This window comes from Lotus japonicus, chromosome 6, assembly GCF_012489685.1.
Source record: "Lotus japonicus ecotype B-129 chromosome 6, LjGifu_v1.2".
Classification (NCBI taxonomy): Eukaryota; Viridiplantae; Streptophyta; class Magnoliopsida; order Fabales; family Fabaceae; genus Lotus; species Lotus japonicus.
In genome coordinates this window covers 57,274,479-57,293,806 of record NC_080046.1, presented here as the reverse complement: position 1 = coordinate 57,293,806, position 19,328 = coordinate 57,274,479, and the positions used below count along the sequence as shown (strand labels likewise).

The 19,328-nt window shown below is 34.3% G+C and overlaps 1 protein-coding gene across 1 annotated transcript; it reads right to left on the bottom strand.

Annotated features, from left to right (window-relative positions):
• Positions 1-726: 726 nt before the first annotated feature.
• Positions 727-7,679, bottom strand: LOC130724300 (prefoldin subunit 3). The gene is made up of 6 exons (XM_057575497.1): positions 7,498-7,679; positions 6,633-6,690; positions 5,269-5,340; positions 2,382-2,501; positions 2,189-2,290; positions 727-1,144 (listed from the first exon to the last, which is right to left on the bottom strand). Exons 1-6 carry the CDS (start codon positions 7,641-7,643, stop codon positions 1,064-1,066), a joined length of 579 nt encoding a protein of 192 aa, XP_057431480.1. The 5' UTR covers positions 7,644-7,679; the 3' UTR covers positions 727-1,063.
• Positions 7,680-19,328: the final 11,649 nt, after the last annotated feature.

The window sequence follows — 19,328 nt, the reverse complement described above, 5'->3', positions numbered from 1 at the left end:
CCTACTGGATTACCCAGTTTTCTATTATTGCATTACTTTTCATAGACTGTATGATTGACCAGTTGACTTGATCATGCAAACATCATCTTTGACTATCAATGGCAATATTATATTTCATCAGAAACACTGCAGATCTACCACCATTTTGAGGAAAGATAAGCTTAAGCTAACATTGTTGGAGACAATTGATTATACATACACGTGGAAAACCACGGCAAAGCTAAAACTCGGTAGACAGTTACAAAAGCTAAAGAATGTTGCATCTATTCACTGTAATTTTGGCTCATCTGTTCACAAAAGCTAAAACCGTACATGCACTAAGATTTCTTGTCCTTTATGTTTTAAGTTTAGGCTGACAGATTGCATTCATTCGTTGAGAATGCCTGTTAGTAAACGTCCGAATTGATTCTCAAATGTTCAAACCAATTCAGGTGTTGACTTGAATGTTTTGTTTCAAAAGTTCTTCTGGTCCTAAAATCAAAAATAGAATGAAACTACAAAACCTAGATTCTACATGATCATAATCAGTTGTGAAATTTTACATATGCATGTCACAATTTACAAATGTATCCAGGCACAAATTAAATCCATCTACTATTCAATTTTACCATAATTAATTTTATGAAAATCAATTCTGACTATACCGATCCAAACCTTCTTTAGGGCCCTTCTGATTATCCCCCTATTCCATAATTTGCATTTAAACACAGAACAGCCACTCGGAGATGAGTAACATTAGCATCAGCTATATAAATTAAACAAGGAACACCAAATCCCATAGTAGAATATATCCATATGACCACACCAAACAAAACTTTTCCCATCTCAACCTAATATATGGGCATTTTACAAATAATCCAGAGACTAACAAATCAACCAAAATGTATATATAAAAAAATAGCTCCTCTCGTAGGATCTACTGTTGAGAAACCGGAACTAGAGGCAGGAAGCAACCCACAACTCATCTAAATTAGAAACTGGCGAGAGATTAGAATCATACTTTAAATTGAAAAGGTACAAGTGCCCAACTTCAGATCCAGGCGTGAACAAATTATCTATTATACTAGTCTTGAGCAGTCGTAGAAGCAACTTGTTGAAGTCTTCGGTTATGAACATCCCAGTTATACACGCGGGCAATCGTGACCTGATATGATATTGATAAACATTCAATAACCAAAGATAACTATTATTTTTTTAGTTAAAAAAAGGATAATTATTGTTTTGACTTTTGAACCTTATGAAAAGATTGGTTAATAACTGATAAACACACTCAACGATATTCATGCAAAAAGAAGTGTTCAAGTATCCTAGAGACATTTACAAGGATAAGGGTGTGCAAGGTAGACATGAAACAGTAGGAATGAAAACTCGTGGGTTGGAAATGCTCACAGGACATCCTTGAATGCTTGCTTACTAAGGATACAAAGGAATGAATAGAGATGTGCCACAGTTTGCATTTCATTGTTCGTATGTGTGTATGAAGATGCAATATCAATTTCCAAATTAAATGATTAATATTGATTAATTTTGCAATTTAAAGTTTCTCATTTTCTTTGCAAAAAAAGTAACTAGTGAAATCACAACTTTTATATGCCCCCCTCTAAATTTTCACCTCTATGTTTTCTCCTGTTTTGATTACTTTCTACCATTTCTCGTTCTACCCCTCCCTGTCATTAACTCTCCTGTTAATACCTTCTAGGTATCTATTCAAAGTCATTCTCTATTCGGTTCCTAATATATAACATAGAATTCATGTTTTGTGTATCACTTGATAATTCAACAACTCACCAATCCTTTGACCAATAGAATTTCTAAAATGGAGGAACCCAAATATATTTAGAACTAGATCTTGCCAAGAGGACAACCTACAACACCAACCTGTTTTTCTGGAGTATATTTATGGACTCACAAGGAGATTTTGTTGAAAATGTAGCATATGACAGTAAAAATAGTTTATTAATTGTAAAACATGTAACTACACGAATGCATCAAAATATTCATTTGATCTTTTCAGCTAATGATTCTAAGAAAATTCAAATTTTCAGATATAAAAGTAGTATAGGGCTCAAGGAAAGGCACTTTTGCCATGCTGCTCAAGTTCAATGCCCTTTTAACATTGATTTACTTTTCATGGAAAGGTGTAGAAAACGCAAAAAGATATCGATCACTAGATCGTAAGCAATCTGACCTGGGTAATTGTCACCTGGTCCCTCAAGAACAGTAGATCGGCAACAAGGACTTCTAAACTGGCTTTAGCATTATCCAGGTTCTTATGTAGAAGACTAGTAGCCTGCAAGAGAAATTTATATTCTACTTATGCAGGGTTCAAATTTAAAAGAAAGGTAAAACAGTAATAACACCTAAAAGTAGCTTACAAGTACCTCTTCTAATGAATATTCCAACATAACATTGGCTCCCAGCCATAAACACACGGAATCGGTTTCATCTATGCGAGCTCGTGAATATATCCCTTCTGACACTTCAAAATCAGTAATAAGTTCCTGCATTTGAAGTCAAGCATAAATTTTCGAACTTATAACATAACTGATGATTTTCACAGCAGCAGAAACATTTGAGACATTATTAAATAGGTGTCATCATATGGTTTACGTAAAAGTAATGCAACAAAAAAAAATCCAAAAACAATGATGAAAAACACAATAACAAAATTAAATAGTCCAATCATACAGTCACAAGGTTATAAAACACGTTAAAATCATACATAAAATGACCAAATATCCAAATCTTAAGTTCAGAAAAAAATAAAAAAATAAAAAAACACAAGTTCATAAGGTGAAAAACTTCAAACAAGAGCAAAGAAGTTAGAATTAACAAGTATGCTAATAACATTCTAACTATATGCTGTAAGCCTGTAACGGACTAAATACCACTTACATTTAACAGTCAACATAGAATAAATATGCTAATAACAGTCTAACTATATACTGTAACAGACTAAATACCATTTATATTTAATAGGCAACATAAAATTGCAAAAGTTGTGTTAGACAGCATCAGAGATAACGCTCATGTATGCAGACTTCAGACACTCACAGCCAGCAACAATGTCCATACATAACAAAACTACCCAAACAATAAAAAAAATCAACTATTTACATGATCAGGTTACTTATATTAAAATTGAAGAGGGAAATAAGGAGGGTAGACCACACGGAGGACAGTCTAATTGTTAGAGGTAAAGGGAAACGAAAATTTTAGAAACCATTGAGAAGGATCTTGATTTAAATCTTATCATTAGACATGATCCATCGATGGTTCACCTTCACTGGGTAGGAGAAGGCTTCATGTTGTTGTATTAGATTTCACATTAAACACTACTATAGTGGCCTTTTACTCTTGAGCACCTAGACAGCTCCAGAGAGTAGTTTATACAAGTATTCAGGGCCAACCTCATAAATAAAAATGAAAACCTAGCAAATAATGAATAAAACTATGCTGTTATGCATAGGTATCAGTCCAACATCTGTCCACAGACAGTTTCTTTTGTATATTTTCCTTCATTCCGTCAAATGAAATCTACCTACCATACAAAATAAAAATACACAACTGAATAATTTCTGCACATCCTTGGTGCTTCAAACATGCCATATTTTACATAAATGACGGTAATGGCGATACTGAATCCCATCAGAACAACAAACTGGAAAAGCTTATCCTAAATTCTGCAAGAACCTAACAAGTGTGAGCATATAATATGAAACTGACACAGTACATTGAGCAAAAACATGAATACTCTTGCACCTGTGTCTAGAACTGCATCTATATATTGGGAAAGAGCATAGGAACTTGGTATTTTATTGCAAGAAATACAAACAAATACACCAATGACAGAAAGAATTGTGCAGAACTTCAAGGGTCTGCACCTCCTTTTCCCAAAGGCCTAACTTCCACCCAATGACTAATACTCCCCTTTTCTTTCCCTCCTATTATTCAGACATTGTTCCCATCCTACCCTCTCTATCTATCTTAGGCTAACTAATTTCAAACAATTAGGTGGGGCTACCTAACTGATTAATCATGGTACCTAGTACCTACATTGTAAGATGAGGGGATGAGCACAAAAGCAGAATGTACGTAGCTTGAAAGAATGAATCAACTATTAGGGCTTGCCAATAGAAATGGTAACTGACAGAAGAAACTCTTAGAACTTGGGTTAGGCCTAACTCTACACCAAAAACTAGCTTAGAGATACGGGTTGCTCCCCTATATGAACACTTATTTGGTCATATCTCAAGTCAACGTAGGACTTCTCAACACACCCCCTCACACCCAGGGATGGACATCTAGAGCGTGGAATTTGCATGAGTGAACATCTGCGGGTGACCCGTATATGGATAGTCTTCAATAAACGAATCTAGGATAAGCTATGATATCATCTGAAAATTTGTGTTAAGTTAGCTTAGAGGTGAGGGTTTCTCTACCCTTTATAAACACTTATTTGGCCATATCTCTAGTCAATGTGAGACTTCTCAATATAAACATATGATATATAACTTGACATAAAAACTATACACAAAAAAACCTCAAAAGGCATAACTATCAACTATAAACATATACCACAATTACAAAAGCAATCTGAACCACCAACTTCTTCATATAGGATAAAAAACAAGCAAAGGCGGAATGTGAACACCTCTATTTTAGAAGCGAACTAGGAAAGCTGAGCCAAGAAATTAGTTCTTCTACGAGAAATCAGAAAGTCTTTAGGATGCACAAAAGGTATTAAACTTAAGGCATACATAGTAAGCACCACTTTATATGCATTAACAGAATAAGATACATAAACTTTCATATTCCAGTTGTCACAAAATAGCTAATCTGACTATTCATATCAAGAATTGGCATAAGATAATACTCCCTCCGTTCCTTTTTAAGTGTCGTTTTAGAAGATTTTTTTTGTTCCTATTTAACTGTCATTTGATGTTTTAAGCATACAATTTGTCTATTATACCCTTACTTTTTCAATAACTCTACTTTACATTTTCCATAAAATTCTCCTTTCCCAATAACTCTCATTCTCATTACCTCTAGAATTGGAGGTAAATGGCTTAATGATATGAGAGAGAGTGAAAAAAACTAACATTCCACTATCTTGGTTGGATAGTTTTATGACTTAATGACTTGAATGTGAGAGGGTAGAATAGGAAAAAAACTCTAAACAGTCCACTATCTTGGTTGGAGAGCTTTATGCTAGAACGACACTTAAAAAGGAATGGAGGGAGTAACTAACAAGTCTATGTAACGTACCTCGCCAGTACCCTTCTTAGCCTGCAACGTACCAACAACATCTAAGCACTTCTCAATGTCTGGTATCTTTGCCTGCAATCACCATAAACAAATACGATCATTAGAGTATGTGGGTTAGATACTGAAACAAAAAGGATACAGTGAGAACAAACAGCATAGTTTACTTGTTTTACTTCATTTTAAATTTAAAAGTTTGCATTGAATCAATTAAAAAGATTATTTTTATGATTGAAACTAATTACATTCTAAACCAGCATTTTTTATCCAAGTATGAAGACAGTTAGGAATGGTGGTAGTTCAAAAATATGACAACTTTTGGATCGGAGTCTATATCTACCATCATAAATACAATGCAACTCAAATCAACTGTAAACTCAACTGTTTGGTCTGCTAATGAATGGTTATACATTATATATGTTTTCTGATGTGACTAAGTAATCATATGCAGACTAAAATATACTGAATTAATAATATAAAAATGGAAGAGCTCGGTTTATAAGAAAAAGGAAACTTGTGATATCATGAACACGAAAAAGGAATGGAAATACAAAAGACAAATCTCTCAGCTACCAAAGCAGTGAGCCGAAGCCTCTGGCCGAAAGATTCCTCAAAATGCAGACTGCCCCTCTCCCTCAACAACCTCTTCGTAAAGTCCGTTTCTGACACCATTACGCTCCACTTAGCATAAAAACCTCCTCCCATATTTGTTTTTATTTACCACAGGTCCTTTCTTTATAGCATAAACTCTCCATACTTTTGGTACATGGCTTAATTGATCCAACAAATGGCCTATATCCTCTTCGGACTTGCCTCCTTGGGCTCTATCATTTTCAAAAACTATATCATGGAATCCCATGACAGTGACACACATACCAAAATAACAATATATGGCATGTTACAGCGAAGAGCTTGATCTTGTCCAGGAGCTAACTGGCATAAAAAATGTCAAATGCATACTAGCTCTTTTAGGATTTGACATCTTACTCAATGCCATTGGTTCTAGCTTAATATATATCAAAATTCTTTTGTCTTTGCATCCCTCAATCAAAATATCAAAAAAGCACTAGTAATATAAGTGTATCTGTATGCCTCAGTGTGGCTTCTCCAAGGTAGATGGTAAGGTATAGTATATAGATATACGAGGCAATGAAACCTAAAGATGCATACTAGCTCTTTCAGTAGTTAACATCTTACTCAATGCCATTGGCTCAAGCTTGAAATATAATAAGATATTTTTTTTCTTTATATCCCTCAATCAATATAATAACAAAGCAATAGTAACATAAGTTTATATGTATGCCTCAGCGTGGCTTCTTAATGAAAGATGGTAGAGTATAGTATATAGATATATGAGGCAATGAAACCTGAAGATCCCTTTGCTGCGCAAGAAGCTTCATTTCAACCAACCTGTATTGCTGAAGTCTGCAAGAAAAATATGCCGGTTCATCATTCACACATAAGTGCATCTTAATTCTTAAAAGTAAGACTGAAATTTTGGTTTCTCAAGGTCAACACAACGGTAAACTGTGAAATCTAGTTTCTTTGTAAAATTAACACGTTATGACATGATAACAATGCAAGGGTAAGGTGTTCCTAATGCATAAATCCCATATTAAAAAAAATATAAAAAGAATCAAAAACTTAAGCACGACACTTTCCAGAGATTTAACTGACGAATCGCATTAATAGAAACTAATAGTCACATTCAAAGCTACCTCATTCATTAATCCAACAATGAAGCATACACCAGATGTGCAGAAGTAGTGAACAAAACTTATTATGCATCCAAAATCACCCCTTTGCCCACTATAGCGCGCTATTCCCGCTAGCGGATTTTTGGCTCACCGCGATGGTCCCTGATCGCGATTTGACATCACTGATCCAGTCACTTCTAATTTCCTCACCTTTCCAATCTCCAAACCAAAAGGCTTCACAGGTACAATCTAAACCATCCAACTTGATATCCTCACCCTACAATACATGCAGCTGAAGTTGCTATCTACCCCTTCCTTTGAATGAAAAATCTTCATTTCTAAACCATTCCCTAATACCTACTTCCAAATTCTTCTGAAGCCACATGCATTTCTCTACTCTTACTAATTTACTATATTCTCTTAAGTCTCATCATCATTGCTAATTTGAAATTTCATACAAAGAGACTCACCACACTGATCTAATACCAAAAGCAGAACCTAGAAATTGAATTTATGAAAAAGATGAAAAGCAAACCTCTCTTGGAGAAAAGCGAGGGTGGAATTAACATCGAGGCCTAACTGTGTGAGGTAAGTCTGGACATCCTCGACGAACTGAGCAGCTGGTATTCCTCTTCGCTCCGTCACCGCTGAACCTGATGAAGACGACGAAGAAGCAGCCATTGTTGTTGCTGTGAATGTGATCGACCACCACGACACGACGCTTTCTTCCTTGTCGTTTTATTCTGGGTCCAATGGGCCTATGCTTGAAAAGCCCATGCAATTCAGAAGCCCATAAGCTGCAATCGAAAATTGTTTTTGGGCCTTTAGAGAAGAGATCATTTTTTTGGGCCTGTCAATTTGCACCATGGGCTTTTTGGGCCCATCCCCTTTTTATTGGCATCATAAATTAAACAAAAATAAATTGTGTGCACCATTTTATTTTAGGCACCAGCGACACTTATAGTTTGTGGCAGAGGTTTTTAACCGCACAACCTACAAAGTTTTTTTATTCTACAGTTTGTGCAGCTAAATGCTGATGGTTACGAAAAAACGTTATATACCAATCTGTAAATTAAATTCCATCATGAAAACTCATTATATATTTAGCCAAAATTTGCAAACCCCGCCTAATATGGACCAAAGGAAAACCACCCTAGCTAAGAAAGGACAAGGAATGTGTGAACCTATGCAGAGAGTTTTAATTCATTCACTTCAAAGTTTCTTTTCTATCTCAATTCTACTCACGTTATCTTATTTAACTCTTCTTTTCCTATCACAAAATACATATCATATATTTTTCTCTATTCTTTTCATATATCTCTAATATTTCTAGGCGTATATATGCGTAATGGAAGTGTCTATACATCTTTATCTCTAAATAACATAGCTTTTAATCCAAGAATATTGATGAACAAGTGGAATATTTGGGATGTCCCAACCGATTTTGTCATGTCATTTCCATATGTTGATTCCTAAATAATGCCCTTAACATCAGAATAGCCCACGTCTTATTACATTTCGTTTCTCAATTCTTTATACTAAAATGGCCACTCTAGATTTCATTATAATTTTTTTTCGTCTTCTATCTAATTTTATATGGTATTTAAGTTTTTTTTTTGAATGCCAAAATGAATAAAAGAATGGTAGCACTTAGGGGGTATTTAAGTTAAAGGTATTTGCACAAACTCATCATCATCAGAGCCGGCCCAACACTAAGTGTGGCCTAAAGCAAAGTTTAAAGTGAGGCTATATTACATAAATGAGGACTATTGACAACTTTAATTTTGGAGGCCTAAAGCCCTTGTTTGGGTGGCTTTACCCTTGGGCCGGCCCTGATCATCATATGTATGATTAAGTCAACTGCGGGAGTCGACATTGTTAGCAAACGATAAGCCTTAGAAATAAAGCATAAGTTTGTCCATGCCTTTGTTAACAGAAAAGGAATAATCTTATCTTCAGTGTTGGATCTGGTTTTGCACGTAATTGTTTATATATAGGATATTTTCTCTTGGATCAAGTGCTTGCCTTGATTCAATGTACACACCAACGCACGTTGTGTAAAGCCTTCAAGGTCTCCTATCAGAAGAAGAATGTTGCTTAACCAAGTCATGGGCACGTAATGCAGCAGGACCACTCCTAACCTAACAATTTGACTCTTTATCTGCCAATGGCGGCTCATATATGCATGAATTTTACCATCGACATATGACTATTATGACGGCCATATATATTTATATACATATTCTCCATCATAGGTGCCGGTGCCAAATATGTTAATTTGTAGGTGCAATTCACGTGTTAAAACAAGTGGGGCAAAACCGATTGGTGGTTTGTTACATGTTTGATTTTTCGAAATTACACCATCGGGTCACTATTATAAGAAAAAAACAACATTCTAGATTCATTGAATAAATGATATATTTAGTCATTATTATAGACTATATACATCATTTATTGAATGAATTTAAAAACTTATTTTTTACTTATAATAGTAATCGGAGGGTGTAATGTTTTAGATTGAAGTCTAGTGAATTGGGAAAAAAATGGAACTAACCCTATCAATGTTTCAGGGTTAAACAAGAGTTAATGTTTCCCATGAAGATGGTAGAAGTCAATAGATAAAACTTATATACTTTTTTATGGCTTAATACATCATAAGGTCCCTAAAATTGTAAAGGGAATCAGTTCCAGGGCCTGAAAATTTTTCGCATCAAATTGGGTCCCTAAGAAAAAAAAATTAATTCAATTAAGGCCAAATGCTGCCAGACCTCAATTTTGTCCTAGTCATCAATTACACGTGGCTTTTATAAATTTTTTAATTAAAAAATTATAAAAAAATAATTTTTAATTCCTACTCAATAATTTAATCAGAAAAAAAAATTAAAAAACTTAAACAAGAACCCAGACAAGAAGCCAAGCTCTCCTTCCTTCTCCATCACCAAGAACAACAACCAAAAATAAAATTGCAGCAAGAAACCAAAAATACCCAGACAAGACTCAAGCTCTCCTTCCTCCTCCATCACCAAGAACAACAACCAATCTCAAAAAACCCAACTCAAAGCAGCAAAAACAAGAGCAAAAAAATCCATAAACGATGAAGATGAGAAGATCGAGCAAACCCGGATGACACACAACCTCTCCACTCACAAGAGCCACACACCACAACCCAACCCAGCCACACCCACCACAACCCCCAACCCAACCACACCCACCGCAACCCCCAACCACATCTAGATCGAGCCTACCCAACCCAGATCGAGAGAAGAGGAAGAAAGGTGCGAATCAGATGTGGATCAAGCTTCAATCTTTGCCTCAATCTCCTCTTCAGACCTACTCCGATCTGCATCAATCTGCAGTGGTGTCGATATTGGCGGCGGCGGCGGAGGATGAGTTCAGAAGCTTTGTTCTGGAAGAGGTCAAGGAGGGTTGCGGGTCAGGGCATGACCCAGTTGAAGAAGCTGGAACAGGAACAAGGAACCGTGGAAGGAGGCGATGAGGAAGAAGAAGAAGAAACTGGAACAGGGAAATCTTTAATATACACAAGTAAAAACTTGTGTAGAGTTGCACAAGCACCTTTTAACCCATTGTAGCAGGTTTCCAAATTTTGTTTTTTAAAAATAATTCAAAAATAAAAAATATATTTATTAATGAATTAGTTAATTAAGGATTTAGGTTAATCACATCTAATTTCATCTTCATCCTCAAATTCATGTTCATGATCCAACTTCTTCATTCCCTCTTGCGGCTCCTTTCTGGATGATGATTTATCAAAGCAGATGCAACAGAATTGGCATGACTTCATTATACAATGGAAAAAAAACTGACCACCTGTAACAAATCAAGAAAGTTCAAACCCTGCATTTGACATACACACACCAATGTCACAAAAAAACCATCTTCCTCCTCAGATCCCTCACAAACAACAATACCCCACAACGACAATCATATAAGAAAGGAACCACACAACTATAATCGTCGTCCCACCATTGTCTTCATCCTAATCATGGTGTTCTTCAATCGCTGCAAAAACAAATCTGGATTTTTCATTTCCAGATCTCGTAAACCTCCAGATCGAGGAAACCTCCATGCTCCCCTCAATCCACCAGAACCACCGCGGGACCCAAACCGCAGACCGCCGCATGGAAACCAGATCTGAGAAGCTCCAGAACCAAACAACGACAGATCGGACCTCGTGAGGGAGAACGGCGCTGGAACCGGCTAGGAGCGTGACGGCGGAGCTGGTCACAGTAACAGAGGAGGAGCGTGGCGGCGACGCGGTTTTGTGGAGGAAAGAAGAAGAGGTGGTGGTGCGGTTGAGAACGAAGGAAACGAGGTCAGGAGTGAGAAGGAGGTGGTGGTGGCGGCACGACCATGGATGTGTGACGACGAGGCCAGGGAGGTGGTGGTGGTGGCGAAGCCAAGAGGTGTGGCAGCGAGGTCATGGGAGAGATGAAGGAGGTGGCAGCTAGGGTTTTGTTAGAGGATGAAGGTGATAATGAAAAAGATTAAAATAAATGTTGTGATTAATAAAATAAGTATTTTGATTTGTTTTTAAAATAAAAAACCGGAAAACCTGAAATAAGAGGTCAAAAGGGGCTTGTGCAATCTTACACAAGTTTTTACTTGTGTATGTTAAAGGCCGTTCCAGGTGATTTTGATGAGGGCCGAGAGAGATGGGTGAAGTTTGTGGTGGTCAGGTCTTTCTTTTGTGATGGGGATGATTAGGGTTTAATTAGGGATTTGTTATAATTAGATTAGGTTAGATTATTAGATTAGTTTATTAGTTAGATTATTAGATTGTTTAGTTAAGGATTATTAGATTAAGTTTTTATTAAGTTTTTAAATACTTTTTTCTGATTAAATAATTGAGTTGGAATTAAAAATTATTTTCTTTTAATTTTCTAATTAAAAAAAATTATAAAAGCCACGTGTAATTGATGACTAGGATTTGATGCGAAAATTTTTCAGGCTCTGGCTGGAATTGATTCCCTTTACAATTTCATGGGCTTTCTGATGCATTAAACCTTTTTTTATATTAATTTCATTAGGTTCTCAGGTTCTCTAATTGTGACAAACTTTTAAAATCAAACAATTAAGTTCAGTAAATGTTATTTATTTTTAAAAATGAAGTTCATTTGTCATTTTTTTTTGGTCCAAGGTTAATGATGTTCCATTAAACCAACAAAAGCTGGAGCTTTGTGTCTCCAAACTGTACAGGAGTGGTGACCACTAGGGCCCCAAAAGAACCATGTCCATCAAGAGCCAAGCCATTACAAGTAATATACAATTCAATCGGCTAGCAAAAGGACAGAAAAGCTAAGTTGCACTGTGCCTCAAGAAGGCCAGGCAAAGGCCCAAAATTGGCTAAATAAATTAAATATGTTACATTAGTATTTTAGTATTCTAGATTTTTTAAAACAAGTATTCTAGAATGTTCCAAGAACCTGAATGATGTCATTTGTATTGTAGGACTCTCTTTAGTTTAAGTGTTTTACCCTAACTATAAATTATAGTTTGCTATTTAATGATATATGAAGAAAATTGAGCAATGCTTACCATTTTGATTCGTTCGTTAGCTCTTCTGGATTTTTGTTTTGTTTTAGAACTTAGTTGTTCTTTGATTATGATAATTTCATCAGAAGGATACCTGTCATAAAAAAGGGGCAAAAACTGAGATAAAACATTTCAATTATATATTATGTTTTCCACCATGTTTTGGTTAAAAAGCCATTCTCATACAAATTTCTTAAGGTCACAAATTCAATTGTTCCTTTTTGCAATTGATTTTTGTGGTTTAAAAATAATGTGGAGTTTGTATCTCAAAGCTAATGAAGAAACTAAATATTGTTTGGACAGGTAGCTCTTGGATACTTTTCCTTAATGACACTTGCACAAAGATAGCTAATATGTGGAACCAAATCCTAAAATCTTATGTAATTTAATAGAACTCCATCATTTGTTTCTATTGCCTCTAACAGAAATTAGGTTTCCTTCTGGCCTGTCTTTGGTTCTTTAATTAGGTTGACCTCCTTGTTAAAGATAGTTTGACTTTTGTTTGGTCAAAAAGATAATTTGACCTTGAAATTATCAACTTGTGCTCCTTTATGTAGGAGCTTTGATTCATTATCATGACCCAATCAACACTTGGGACACTTTTTACCTTTCAATTGTGTTTGTGCTAAATGTGGGTTGGGATACATTTTGCCTTAACATGTTGTTTGATTCTGTTTGGGCCATTGGGTTTTGTTTTTTTACTCCCCTTTCTGTGTTTGATAAGTATATACCCAGAGCAGAGGATCTTCTTTAAAGCCGTTATAGTCTATATTAAGCCTTATGTAGTTTGATATAGCAAGATATAGCTTAAGTAACATTATATAGGATATGGCTTATTTTCAATTGTTGCTGTATTTTTAACAGAACAATGTCTATGCTTGATGCTTGATCTTTTTAAGAGGTGTACAGAGATATCAAATAGTTTTTTGTAAAATCAAAATTAATTATAATAAATTCATGCACATAAATAGTCAATTTCTTATTATCAAAATTATCAAAATTGATTCTGAAAAAAGAAATGTTAATCTAAACATACTTCATCATTCAAGCATTCGTTTTTCCTTGTTGAGAACTGATATTACTTTGGAACATACATATCATCTTTTTCAACATTGTTTGAGTGAAAAGAGTCAATATCTAACATAATATAGTATGGGAAAAAGTAATAATTTGCTCAATTATTTTACCAATTTTGTATAGCCAGATTATAAGAAGTCAAAAACAGAAGACAGCACGAAAGTTGTACAAATCTAGGATAAGAGAAGATTAATTATCATTCAGGAATCTTGGGGGATATAATTGAAAGAAGTTTGTGGACATCCCTCATGAAAAAGAAAAATAGTAGAGGTTGAATATAGTAGGTTTAATTTTTTAGCATTTATAGGTTAAATAGGTTCACACACTAAAATGTTGTCATTGCTTTAGCCATGTCAACTAATTTATAGCCAGTACAAGGGGGCTATAGGTCTATAAAGTATGGTTTGGCCTTAGAAGGATAAGATGTTAAACAGAGGCCAATCAATTATTAGTTCACAAAATCACAAAAACATGCTAATCATGCTATTGTTATCTTTAAATAATTAACCTACAATTAAATATCTCATCCTATATACCCCTAGAAAAGGATGAATGGCGTTCCAGAATTGAGGTGTCAAAAACACCAAAACCTTATGATTAAATTTATTTCTCTGTATTATATGGCAGTGTTCTGTTTTGTAGTTCTACTATATGCCTCCTTGGTGAAGATTGCAAAAGAGCACCCTCAAAACGGGTCTAGCCTCTATAAAAAAAGAAATATCTTTTATAAATTTTAGTACTGTTGTTTACATTCTAATTAATCACAGGGCAAGGACACCAGTTGAAGGGAAGATGCTCTGTTATTATAGGCAATTTCCCATAGCTCGTTAAGAATCAAAATATTATCTTTTACTTTTCCTCAATTTCATGGAAAAAACAAGGTTTTGAAAGTTATTTTTGAAGTGTGGTCATTCTCTTTTGAATATAGGTTTCAAATTACGGTTCGCAACTACAATGCGATCATAACGTAACAAAATTTGGAGTTACTACATTATTGAGACTGCAAATCTGCAATGGTAGCCACATCAACTCACATTTGTCCGCAATTGGACAATTTTAAAATAGCCGGTCAAGCATTAATTTTTAGTCTTCTCATGCATGTGTTAGTGGGACAACCTGTTTGGTGAAAAGATCATGGTGATAGGAGAGTGCCTAAGCTCTGGAGGTTGGTCCCCATCTCTTGATAGTGTTTCAAACTTGAAAGTACCCTATAGTTTGGCATTTCCTTGTCCATAACAGTATTGAGATCAACAAGTGCTAGTAAATAATAGAGTCGATCCACTTCTTCATTTATGATAGTACTAATTTATCACCTAAATGATTAATTAATTAATTTCATAGAGATTAATTGGCTGCAAGCTGGACTCTTTCCACTCATTGTTCTTCTTGATTGTTAGATAAGTAGAAAGATTAGTGTCATGTGGACAATAAACACTGCTGGATCTTATATGAATTAATGACAGTGCAAAATTTGTAGATGCTGAAATCCAGCTGGAGCCACTGGTATAAATTATATAAACTATACATATAAATATAATAAAATATGTGGTCAATTCAGCTATGGCCAACCTTCCTTTGAGGAGAAATAAAGCTGTCAATATGAGTTCTAACCCGCGGATCAGCTCGACGGGTTGGCTAAATGAGCCGGGTTGGGTTGGTTAAATTCTAGCTCGAAAAGAACTTGGGTTAGTGTAACCCGACTCGTTTAACCTGCGGGTTAGACGGGTCAAGCGAGCCAACCCGTCGGGTTAGATTGATTTTTTATTAAAAATATTGTTTTATTTGTCTTTAATTTCAGGTTTGTTTAATGGATTATTTTTAGATAGAAAAATGGAAATTTTCATTTCTTTAAATTTGAGTCGATTTTTTATGTTTTATTTATTGTTATTCTATTATTTATCTCATTTTAATTGTGACAGTAAAATAATTGTGTTCTCAAAACCTATAAACTAAATTATTTTTCTATATTTCAAATGTGAGATAAAAGTAATTGCGTTAATAAACCTCTTTCTTATGAGTTGGTACCAGTTTCTGTAAGTATTTTTTTGAAATGTTTTTTTTATAACATTTTAAACATTTTCTAATCCAATTTCTCTATTTTTTATATTTATTTCACTCAACCTGCGAGCTAGCTCGCCAACCTGCGAGCTCGTAGCGAGCCGGGTTGGGTTCATATTTTCCTGGCTCGTTAAGACCCCGGGTTGACACAACCCAACCCATTTTCAACCCAACCCATACGGACTGACCCATATGGGTCGGGTTGGCCCATATTAACAGCTCTAAGGAGAAATACTGAAATAGTTATGTTGGACACAAGGATCTTCTCCAGTAATGACATACTCTCTCTATTTTAAAATATTTGTTATTTAAAGATATTCACAAAATTTAAGAACTCATAAATTGATATATATTTTAAGTTAAATACCTTTATTTAAAGTTAAGTTGTATTAAAGAAATAGAATTGTAGTTATTAGTTAAGTAATTAGTTTGAAAAAGTTAATAAATATTCTTGATATTTTAAAACAACAATTTTAAAAAATAGGTAAAAAACTAAAACGACAACCTTTTTTTTTTAAATGGGTCAGTTCTTTCACGACACTCACTTTATTACTTCTACTTTAGTGGGATTAATATGAATTTCAACAAATTAATAAGAGAGTGTTGAAAATAGAGTATTAAAGTGAGTGTTACTAGTTCTTCTCAATATTAAATAGCTAAAACTTATGTAATGAGATGAGAGCTAGCTAGCTTTAGAGCATCTCCAATGCTAGTTCTTATTTCTTAGTTCTTAGCACTATTCATGTGGGCACGTATTGCCACATGTGTTTAAGCAACTCTCGAGTAATTTTGCTCCAACCATGAGTTCTTAGTTCTTACTACTATTCATTTGGTCCCACCAACCACATTATTTATACTTTTTTTCCATAAAGTAATAAAACAAAACTCATAAAGTAATAAAGTAATTTGGATGAGAGATAAATAATTAATATTTTAAGCTAAGAACTCAAAAAGCAAAACATCTTATATAAGAACTGAGTTCTTATTTTTAAGAACTAAGGAGTCCATGTCAGCACCTCCAATGGTAAAGTTCTTAGTTCTTAGTTCTTAACTCCAAAATAAGAACTAAGAACTTTACATTGGAGATGCTTTTATCCTACGTTACGAATGGAAAAAACTCATTGGTTTGCTTCCTACCGTTTAGTGCCCTCACAATAGGGCGATAGATTAGTCTTATTGTTTTACAACTCTCGACTGTGGGACTTGGTTAACACCAAAAGAAAAGCTAGCTTCATCCTATAATCTAGTTGGTGGATGTAGGAATATGCCATTTAGGGGAAACTATTTCTTCTTGATTAGCTCTAAAGATATGAAATACCCTTACAAATGTTACTCCATCTTTTTTTTTGGTAGATTTTTTTTTGGTAGATACTCCATCTGCTCTAGTGTAGAAAATTTATAAGTCAAAATTATTTAAGCTCTAGTCTCTAGAGTTTTTTTTTTACACTTGGAAAATTCTATAGGATTAAAAAAAGTAATTATAATTAATAATATATTTGTAGAAAATTTTATTAACTTACCTAACTTAAACTTATTTAAGAACTCACCAATTCGATTAATATTTTTAGTAATTTATTAATTTTTTCATGAATTTCTCTTTTTAAGTTGGTAACTTTTCAAAATCACACTATCTTTTTTATAAATAAATAAGCGTAAATTTGAAAAAAAAAACCACATTAACTAATTAAGATAATGAGTTAATTTCTTGAGGATACTTGAGTAATTGGGTATTGAACATTCTTTGTCATAACTTCCTTGTCTATATGCATTTCAGGCTGGATCAGACTATTGCTGATTCATCCCAAATTGTAGAGCAACTCGACATGAAAGTTGAATAAAGAATACCCAATATCCACTTGGTATACTATTTACCTTACTGGGCCTATTTTTAATAAAAGAGTGAGGCCCAATATTAAGAGAACTACTATTTTCATCCTCCAAGTCTTCAACTAGTGAATCTATATAAATAAAAACCAGTGAATCTACATGTGTTTTTATACTAGTCCTTTAAACAAAGAAATATATATATATATATATATATAATGTGAGAGACTCACACTTAAATTTCCAACATTGATATCTCTTCATATCCATTGTGAAAATACTGCAGTGTCAGCAAATTCTATACCTTCATATATATCAAACAGTAGTATATCCCGAATTATATTAATGCAAATGACTTGTATTTGACTAGATCAACAAAAGTGCACAATTACCACTCTTAAAAAAATAATAAAAACTGGTATTATCCTTAGTCATTGGTCATTAATTTTATTCTCTGGTTACTCATAGTAGAAAACCAAAAGCTGGTGCATTTGTTCCAAAATCTGCAAATTTTGTCGACAAGGAAGAAGACGAAGCAAATGAGCATATAGTGGCAAATTAAGGGATTATGCTTGAAAACTAACTTCTCCTCTCATATATATTCCGATCAGCACATAGTGGCAACCATATGGGGTTGCCATCTTTTTTTCCTTTTTCACTTTTTTTTGCCACTTTATTAATTTTTGTTAGACAAGCCATGACCCCTCCATGTGGCTTAGGCCAAGCTTTTAAATAAAATAAAATTATGCAGATTTTCCAAATGCTTGTCCTTTTCCTTACCTTAGCTTTTGTTGTACTCACATGGCGCAGACCAATATGAAAGGCAATTAACAATATTATAATAATAATTAAAGGGGGATAGAAGAATAATAAGTATAAGTTGGAAGCCAACATAGTCCAGCACAATTGCTAGCTTCTTGAAAATTTAGTATAGAGTTCGCTTTCTGAACACAGTGGTGTGTATGAAAAAATATTTATTGACAAAAATGAACCTACTTAATGTAATTAATCTACGAGTTTAGAGATGATTATTCTCATAACTGTCATTGCGTGTACAAAAAGTAGGAAGCATAGGTAGGTTTAAGCTTACATGGCAAAGAGGAGTGGGGTAGCTAGCTAGCGCGCGACATGGTTATGGTGTTGGAGTGTGGCTTGACATGACACATGTGACTGTGATTTTTCAACGTCTTTGTTGTTACCACCTTATTCGATCTCATAATTATTCATGGCCAAATGTATATATGCTCTTCTTCATTTTCAGCAAAGACATTAGAAGCTCACAGAGGCTTCAAGGAAACAAAAGAGGAGACAGGAGAAGGGGACATAAATGATGACCTTCTATTACTTTGAAAGTTTTTTTTATAGACAAATGCTAGTTGTTAGAAACGTTAGTAAATTAATCCATATTCCGGGTTCAAACCCGGGATCTTTCATCCTTTATCTCACATAACCTTTATGTCCATATTTCTTACCACTTGAACTTTGAAAGTGTGTGATGTATATAATTGACATATTGGTCATTGGGATTGTGTTGAGATAAAACTCAACAAACAATCGCATGAATCGTAAAACTTCTGAAAAGAATTTTTTATTTATGATTTATTACTATTTTTTAACCATAACTATCATGTATTGAGACAATCCCCACCTGATTGAGGTAAATGCCAAATATCTTCTCAAGAATGTGTTTCTTAAGGATCAAATTAAATTAAACATATTATTCATTAGTTTAAGTCTATTACCTGCAAATGAAACATAAAATTAATGTAAAACATATGTCCAAAATTTGGAATATTATTCACTCCATCATTGCAATCCCGCGCTCAACTCGCGTCGCATAGTGTGGTTCTGGTT